The sequence below is a fragment of the Scophthalmus maximus genome, chromosome 14, assembly GCF_022379125.1.
Source record: "Scophthalmus maximus strain ysfricsl-2021 chromosome 14, ASM2237912v1, whole genome shotgun sequence".
NCBI lineage: Eukaryota > Metazoa > Chordata > Actinopteri > Pleuronectiformes > Scophthalmidae > Scophthalmus > Scophthalmus maximus.
This window is the reverse complement of record NC_061528.1, coordinates 4,539,210-4,547,939: the sequence shown is the minus strand read 5'-3', so window position 1 is coordinate 4,547,939 and position 8,730 is coordinate 4,539,210. Positions and strand designations below refer to the sequence as shown.

Here is an 8,730-nt window from a genome sequence, read left to right as displayed (position 1 = left end):
GCCCACTTATGTTCTGGAAAGGGGGAACAGCACATCTGTCTTAAAACCCCCCAGCAGTAAAGTGTCCTGTTTTCAAGCAGCACCTTGAAGGCAACATGAGCAAGGGTTCTACGTTGGCGCCGTCCACAGGGTGAAGGAGGTAATGCAGCAACGGTTGTCTCTGAATAAACCCACGCAGGACAAAGAGTCAGACCGGACCGGTCACGTTTCTGTCCGGCGAACAATACCGCGTCTGTTCAGGAGTTAAACCACTTACACGCAGGAGGAAGAAGCGCTTTGTAATAAAAAGAACTGTGGTTTCCTTGGCCTCTATTGAATTACATCCTATTAGAATTTGTACCAAAGACAAATTAGTTCATATCACTAATCGTATAATAATATTGTAGCTGGGACATTTATCTACGATTGCTGCTTGTGTGGAATGTTGTATTGGATAGTAGTGTCGGAAAATTTAGAATTCAAAGATTTAAGTTAAGTTTTCTTTCTCTTTGTAAACAAGAAGTGAATGTGTGTCCTCATTTTTTACTGAAGTACGTGACGAACAAACATGTTTTAATATAAGTACTTAAAGTATCAAAAGTAAAATTACCCTTTGTGAATAAAGCTGCTCGGTGAAGATAGATTAAACTCTTTGATATACTTTATATAAAGTTTGGTTTAGACCAGTGGTTTCCAAAAATGGAACCAAGAAAAAAAAAGATTTATTTATCTATTTTACTTTAATTCAACATGATTTGATGTTTATTTATCTCATTTAATAGCATTAGTCATATGAGTTAATTATGAAAGCGTTTGATTCATCTTTATTCCCTCTTTCTTTCTTGCAAAAAAACAAACAAAAAAGAAACTGGTTGACAACAACGTGACGTCGATGTGCTGACGTCATCTCCACGCGCCTGTCGAAACGGCGGCGACGCGGCTTCTCGTGCACGTTGATGTGTTTCGTGAATTAGCAGCGGACAGTTCTTCGTCATCATCACCTCCTCCTCCACAGTGACCTTCTTCATCACCGTCTTCACCGTCAGACATGTCCGTCACGGAGATGTTCAGCCACATCCAGGGCTTCCTGGGCGCGGACCAGGACGTCAGAGAGGTAATGAATGAACGGACTTGTCCCGCGTTAGCTTCAGTTAGCGTTTAGCTAGCCGCTGCTAACCGGGAGCGGAAATCTACCCAACAACACGTTTCACTCTAAAAAAAACAAAACGACAGAAGTTCTTTATCACGCAGATTTATCCGACATGTAGTTGTCTAACGTCATTGTATCCATGTTTGAAGAAAAAAATGCATAATAGATTCGTCACTTTAATTATAATATAAAAAACATGAAAGGTGGTTGTTTTCTTCCGCACGCAACCTGTTAGATCCAGCTGGTTGAAACCAAACCTCATTTAAAAATGTGTGTATTTTTTGTTTTCTTGCTAACGTGACAAGATATCGTTTTAATATCTTAATTTATCCCAGTAAACATGTGCGTGCATTGATTCGGCACATCTGTCAATCACCACAGATCCATTCAGAGTCAGCAATGTGAGATCATATTAAAACTATTAGGGCTGCAATTAACGATTATTTTTAATTATCGATTAATCTGTAAATTATTTTCTCGATTAGTTTATTTGGTCCATAAAATAGTGAAAAATGTCTTTTGTGTTTCCCAAAACCCCCAAGATGATGTTTAGTTTAGTGTCACAGAGGAGCAAAGAAATAAGAAAATATTCACATTGAAGAAGCTGAAATCAGAGAATTTTGACTTTTCCCCTCCATCAAAACTACTTGAACAGATTAATCGGTTATTAAAATAGTTGGCAATTAACTAAGTAGTCGATTACTAATCGATTAACTGTTGAAGCTCTAAAAAGTATTGCAATGATTTGACTTTGTGAGAAGATGTCAGTGATGCATTACATCTGGTGTATTGTTTTGTACATAGTTTTGTTTAACATTTACATGTTTGGTGAGTTGGAAAAATGTCTTTTCATTTCTAGAAAAAAAAAAATCAATAAAACAAACGAAATTCCCACCACATACTTTAAACATCTTTTATCCCTGCAGGACATCCGTAAGGTGGTTCAGCTGTTGGAGCAGGCCGCCAGAGAGATTCTTACAGTTCTCCAAAGTGTCCACCAACCATCTGGATTCAAAGAAAGTGAGTTGTGTGTACAGTGTGGACAGTTTTTACTCAAAATTAACCGTGTTTACGTCCTCAAATTTGATGGTGCAGCTCTAAAAGCGAGTCTTTTCTTCTTCTTCATCTGTTTCTCCTCAGTTCCAAGTAAATGTGCCCGAGCACGTGAGTTGTTCTGCACAGTCAAGACGCACATTGCAGATCTCAAGACAAAGTTTCCCGCGGAGCAGTATTACAGGTGTGAGACACTTTTCAGGGAAAACGCTTTTGTGTGCGCTCAGCTTTACAAAGCAAAATTAACTCTGTGTCATCGTTTTAATACCTCAGCTAATCCTTTATGAGCTTCTCATCTTTTCCACAAACTGTCACATCTGTTTGAGCAATTTGTCTGTTGCCTAATTCAGTTTTAATGACGGTTTTAACTTTTTCACGTTGAGCATGGATCAAACCTCGATCTAGATTTATAGTCATTTAACTTTTATGCTGTGGTTGTCATCATTGTATCACCAGAAGTCGTATCTTAAGTCATACACGTACAACTAGAAGCTGAACACGTATCTTTCTTAATCAGAAATGAGTTTCTGTGAGAGGTGATATACTCTGGAGTATTTTTGATTTTGTTCAGGAGTGTACAAAAAATTTGAGAACTTCTTTGATGACATTTTCTTGATAAATGAACAGTTTTAATGCTGTATGTTCCTACGCAGTACGGAAAAGTATGGAATTTAATTTTAATAGTTTGCAGTCTGGATAAGTATGGAAAAAAAACGTGTGTTTCCAGACTAAGGTCTAAACAGGCGTGAATCCAAAGAGTTTAGAACACTTATGATCCGTTTCAATCTCTCTGGTCCAGTGAATCATTTTCCCAGGGTCAGTGATAAATGTCGCCACGTGAATTGGAAGTATCAATATTTCAATATCAATCAGCACACGCACATCAAAATAGTAGCTATTTGTACTCGGATGTCAAATAATGGTCTGTAAAATCTACGGAAAAGAAAGCATAAAGTAAAGTGTTTCATCTCCCCACCCTCCCTCTGATCTCGTTGATCCCACTTCAAGGTTCCAGGAACACTGGCGGTTTGTCCTGCAGCGCTTGGCCTTCTTGGTAACCTTCGTCGTCTACCTGGAGAGTGAGACTCTCGTGACCCGGGAGGCGGCGGCTCAGATACTCGGCAGTAGGTACCCGTTTGTGTGTTCCAGTGTGTGACTGTCACTGAGGGAATGTGGCCTCACTCTTACTCACTCTGCCCCTCTTCACCCTTTTAGTTGAGGTGGTGCGAGAGAAGGGCTTTCACCTGGATGTGGAGGACTACCTGGCAGGTGTGCTGATCATGGCTAGTGAACTGGTGAGTCTTATGCCCGACTGACCCTAATACTCTTCTGCAGTATGTAAATAAAAAACGTATTTCTTCAAAAGAACTATAGAACCCGAGTAACTTTGTGTTTCCTTTGTGCTCCAGTCACGACTGGCGGTGAACAGCGTCACGGCGGGCGACTACACCCGGCCGCTGCGCATCTCCAACTTCATCAACGAGCTGGACTCGGGCTTCCGCCTGCTCAACCTGAAGAACGACCCGCTGAGGAAGCGCTACGACGGCCTGAAGTACGACGTGAAGAAGATCGAGGAGGTGGTGTACGACCTGTCCATCCGCGGCCTGGCCAAGGAGGCGGAGTCTGCCGGCGACAAGTAGAGCTCGGAGGAGGGGCGATCGGCTGTGGGAGGCAGACCCCACCCTGAAGGCGAGACCAGGCGATCTGCCTGAGGCCCCATGCAGCCTGGGACAGACTGTGTGTGTGTGTGTGTTTGTGTGTGAGAGAGTGTGTGTGTTAGTGTGAATGCATGCATGAGAAGTGCTGTAGGTGGATGGCAGTCTGTCAGAAGGGTGGCAGAGGTTGTCACTGAGTTTCAGTTTGAATCGCTCGTTCAGAGGCTTACGATCAAAAGTTTGTTTTTTGAAAATCTGTGCTCTCAGCTTCATGTGACACATACAGTATGTTATTGCCCCCCCCGTTTCATCTAATTTGCCATGGTCAACTTCTTCCTTTTTTATTTTATTGAATTATAGTAAATTGATGTTTCAATCATTGAAGAGGACAAGCAAGAGTTCCTCCCAGAGTGCTCCTGTTGCGCGGAGCTAATGTTTGTGGTTGTTTGTGTTTATTTGCAGAAAAAAACAAACTTAAAAAGAAATCATGAAATGTGTTTGTTGTTAACCAGAGGAGTCGAGGCCTGATGGTTTTTAGTAGGACTCAAAGAATTATGTCAAAAAATAAGTGCATACAGAGATGATTAAATCTAAAATCCAAAAAGACTAAAAAATCAATGAATACATTTTACAGCATTCTAACCATATATGTATCATTTCTCAGTTTGGATATTGATCAATAATCGCACCAAACTTGAAAACACAGGATTTTTTGTAAATGAGGCTCAGAGAAAGACAAAGATGCACATAACATGATGTAAAGCTCCTCTGCGATTAGTTCGAATCTCCTTTTTGTTTTCAACAGCAAAGAACGGTTAGAGAACAGGGTCAAAGGTAAATGTCTGTTGAGCCAGAATAATGTTTTGGTTGTTGGGTGATGAAGCTTTCTATGGAAATCATGTTATGTAACTGTTGTAATATGTTAACTATTTGTTTTTTTCACTTACAGAAATGTCTGGAAAGTTTGTTTATACTGTCAGCATCGACGCTCCTGTTTGCCTCTACACTGTAGTAGATGTTTTTTAGGGTTTTTTTCTCGTTCACATTCTTGCATCATGCGTTTTTGTTTCTTGGAGTAATAAGTGTATTCCACTTGTTCTGTGCGTATTCCCATCTTTGAATCCGTTGTCCAGAAGATGCTTACAATTACTGTAAATATATTTCTACGATCTCCATCTCCGTCTGATTTCAAGCATTTTTTTGCACGGAAGAACACAGACGACAGTTTGTGTTTAAAACCTTTTTAATAGAATTCATCGGGGGAAATAATACATCAGGCCTTTCAAATGCAAATGAGGAAAAAGGAAAGTAACGACACGGAATTCAGTCTCTTTTTTTGTACATTTTCAAATCTGAAACAGCGTCCTCCAACAGCACAGGAGTGTTGGTGCGGCGTTGAGCAGCCCTGCCCTCCGTTACAGTGATTCGCTACCTGTTCTAGTGCTACTTTATAAAAAAAAGAACAAAAATAACAGCATCGGTCTTAAATAGAGGTTTTGGTTCGATGACTGTGTCAAACAGAACTCAAGGTTCCTTCTAACATGAAGACTTGTGAATTAACAAGGACTGCGAGATTTATTTCACCAGCAGTTCTACCAGAGAGTGCTCTATCACGGAATAATAATAATAATAAAGTGCATCAAAGAAATTCATAAATAAACGCAACCAGGAGAAGTAGAAACATTATCAGCAGCCAAGGACCCGTCCAGAGGAATACCGTTATATTGCCTTTTATGATTAAATCTCCGTCACGTTGCCAGCAGAGGGGCAGAGTGTAGTCCGTATCTCCGGAGGCTGCACACATTTCCGTCAACTTCGGTGTTAACAGCGATCTACAGTAGTACCAAGGCACAACAGCTCATTGCTCGGTCACGTGACAACAAACCGCGACAAGACGGTCGGGACCGTTTTTGAGGGACAGGTCGTCGAGAAACAAGGGGTTCGACAAATGACAAATCGGTAGGTAGCTGATTGACACAATCAATTAATTGTCGAGCTTACTAATTGAGGATTGTTGGTCGGATAAAACCCCAAAAATTCAAACGACTGTCCGTTGTCTTTTAGGTATTTGAAATGGCCATATAACACAATTTTTGGGGATATTCTGGAGACCAGAGGAACACGTTGGAGGGTATCTGTTCCAAAAACCCTCAGTTTTGTTGGAAAAACTCATCACTCACTATTTGGCCTGATGTTAATTTAACAATTTTAATTATGCAGCAGTATTATATGTATCCAATATTGTATAATTTGTAATTACACAATGTGCATATAATCATTGCCTGACATTGTTAATATGTGGAACGTTTGTGACTGAGTGTCTGTTACCTTTTTTCGGGGGACCCCGCCCATAAAAGGGCGTTTCGCGCTTTCTCTCGTCCCCTTCCTGCTCATGCGCTCCATGGGCGAGAGAGGTACGTGATATTGTGTTCCACAATTTAGAATTTCATTCTGTTACGTTGTGAACTTTGTCTGTCGCCTTAAATTTTGAATAATGACCTGGAGGATGTTTCATTTTTTTCCCCCCATTTCAGAATAGAGGGAGATCGCCTCCAGAGATTCCCGTCAACTGGTTCTCCTAATTACACAACGCTGTAGATCCCACCGGCGACATTAACACGAAAAGAGATTTGACTAGACTCCTCTCGAGCTGCTTTCGCCACGTCGTCGACCAACAGGAAAAAAACAGATCCGAGGCGTCACTTGAATTCCGCCCCCCGCGTGAAGCCTCGCACCGATGCACCTGAACGCCAAAAAAGAGGAAACCGAACACATTTACAGCAGCTACTTCTTTTTTTTCCCCCCGAAAAACTGGCAGATATTATTGCTGTTCGTGTGAGCTTCTCTCGTTTTGAGAACACAGTGACACGGGGGGTTTCGCTCAGCGTGTTTCTCAGGGAGAGGCTCTGCTCAACTGCGTCTCTGGCAGTGAAAGTTGCTCCACCGCCGACGTACAGTAGGTGGCGGCGGCGCGCGGACGAGGAGAGGTCAGGACAATGGACAGAAACCACTCAACAAGGCTCCTCTTGACCACTACATACCAACACAAAAAAACTAAAACGTTGTTATTTCCCCCCCGTTACTGTCTTGTATTTAAAAGAAAAGAAAAGACATTACAATTTTGTCTTGTTTTGCAGTCAGTCATGTGCAGTCATGGCGTTCGTTCGACAGACACACCTCATTTACTGAAAACGCGGGCGAACAGTCTTTACAATCAAGGCTGACGAGCACAGCCCAAGTTTTTTTTTTTTGGTTGTCCCAAGAATCGGATATTTTTCACGTCAACGGCTTTAAAATAAAAAACCTCGTACGCTATTTCCATGACAGCATATGGTGCACGTGTAGCTTTGTAAGGGGGGGGGAAAGTGCTATATCCTCCTTCTCCTCAGCCTCATGAGACTTTGAGAAAGGTTGTTTTTGACTGAAATCTCACATTGTCAGAACAGTGCTGTCGTTTTCCTGTTGTCCGCTGATTTTGCAGTTCAAGGTTATTTACAGAGTGACAAAGTCCGGGTGTCGGTTCTCAGGAGCGCGTCTGGTTTGTGTTGATCATGATGTTGGGCAAAGCGTTGCGCCTCTTCCTCCACGTGCCCAAGTCTCGCGTGTACCTCTTGATCTGATGGAACCACTGCTGCGTGCGCGATTTGTCCGAGGCGCGGAAGACAAAGGACTCCCGCCGGATGTCGAGCACCTCGAACGTGTCCTCGCAGTCCGGGTCCGTCGACACCACGCAGTTCCCGAGGCGGATCGGCTCTCGCAGCACCGCGAACTTCCCGCTGCTCTTGTCCTTGATCAGAACCAGCACTCCGTCTCGAATGCTCTCTCCGCCGCCTTCCACCTGCGGCGCCGGCTCGCCGCCCGGTCCGGGGGCGTCCCCCGCCCGCTGCGTCCTCACCATCAGCAGGCTCTGGACATTCTGGAACTTGAGGGCCTTGCTGCCCTTCTTCAGCCACTGGCCGTCGGCCGGCTGCGACAGCTGGAGCGGCCCCTCCATGACGAAGCGGGTGTTCTCCCGGGCCCAGCCCACCGTCTTCATGGAGACCTCGCGCATCTCGATGTTGATCACCTCGCGGTTCTTGCGGCTGTCGCGGCGGAACGAGCGCAGGGACCAGGTGACGCCGTTGCCCTCCTGCTTGGTCTTCATGTTGATGTGCTCCAGGTGGGACTCCACCCGACTCTTGGCCTCGCGGAGGCGCGCGTAGTCGGGGTGGCATTCGGTGGTGACCTTGATGATGCGGCTCAACAAGAGCGGGTATTTGGTCACGCGCTGCAGGGGCGCCATGAGGAAGGAGCGCAGGTTCATCCGGCGCAGCGCTGTGTTGTCGTTCTGGGAGACATCCAGGAAGATTCTGAAAAAAGAGAAGCAGAAAGACGATGATGAAGACGGAGACTTCTTCCAGTCTGAGCGTGTCCTTGGAGGTATCTTAATACGTTGATTAATGGGAATCTCAGGACAGCCCGACTCACGGGTGAGCCGTGGGTCCGTCTAAAAATATGAATCATCGCAGCGCTACTCTTAAAATAGAACGTCTGCTGAATTAGTGATAACCCCCCTGTCTTTTCCATTAAGAATTACACAGAACAGCCGCGGCAGGAACTCGAGAAAGCTCCCAGAGAAACTTTTCAATCCGTCGCACGGGCCGACGGGGAGGGAAGACGAAATCCTGGCGCTGTAGTTCATACCTGAGCAGTTCCTTCTCTTTCTCCAGCGTGTTGAGCATGTTGACCGCGGTGGACTGCTGCAGGCAGTAGGTCTGGAAGGCGGGCAGCATGTTGACGAACTCCAGGAAGATCTCCCCTATGTGCACCGTCAGCAGATCCTCATCTCCCTGAGGTCAAAACCACACCAGAGGAAACGGTCAAGTCCACGTTCCACATGTTTTTGTCTCGGTA

The 8,730-nt window shown here is 44.3% G+C and overlaps 2 protein-coding genes across 4 annotated transcripts in view; one reads left to right on the top strand and one right to left on the bottom strand.

Moving 5' to 3' along the window:
- Window positions 1-892: 892 nt before the first annotated feature.
- On the top strand, window positions 893-5,012 carry tsn (translin). Its single transcript, XM_035603872.2, has 6 exons — window positions 893-1,093; window positions 2,056-2,149; window positions 2,270-2,366; window positions 3,191-3,306; window positions 3,398-3,477; window positions 3,592-5,012. The coding sequence occupies exons 1-6, from the start codon at window positions 1,028-1,030 to the stop codon at window positions 3,820-3,822; spliced, it is 684 nt and encodes a 227-aa protein (XP_035459765.1). The 5' UTR covers window positions 893-1,027; the 3' UTR covers window positions 3,823-5,012.
- A 50-nt stretch (window positions 5,013-5,062) lies between these two features.
- The window catches only part of si:dkey-91i10.2 (uncharacterized protein LOC555224 homolog), a 48,479-nt gene continuing 44,811 nt past the window's right edge, over window positions 5,063-8,730 (bottom strand). For all 3 annotated transcript variants that reach the window (XM_035603863.2, XM_035603864.2, XM_035603865.2), the window contains exons 7-8: window positions 8,521-8,666; window positions 5,063-8,186 (exon numbers count right to left, since the gene is read on the bottom strand). In XM_035603863.2, coding sequence (XP_035459756.2) covers window positions 7,361-8,186; window positions 8,521-8,666 — 972 coding nt within the window. In that variant the 3' untranslated portion in view covers window positions 5,063-7,360. The remainder of the gene's footprint in view (window positions 8,187-8,520; window positions 8,667-8,730) is intronic.

Bases quoted from the DNA above. Each gene is read 5' to 3' on its own strand.
- tsn (XM_035603872.2), top strand. From the start codon at position 1,028: ATGTCCGTCACGGAGATGTTCAGCCACATCCAGGGCTTCCTGGGCGCG. The intron at 1,094-2,055 runs GTAATGAATGAA...TTATCCCTGCAG, and splicing joins CGGACCAGGACGTCAGAGAG to GACATCCGTAAGGTGGTTCA. The intron at 2,367-3,190 runs GTGTGAGACACT...TCCCACTTCAAG, and splicing joins CCCGCGGAGCAGTATTACAG to GTTCCAGGAACACTGGCGGT.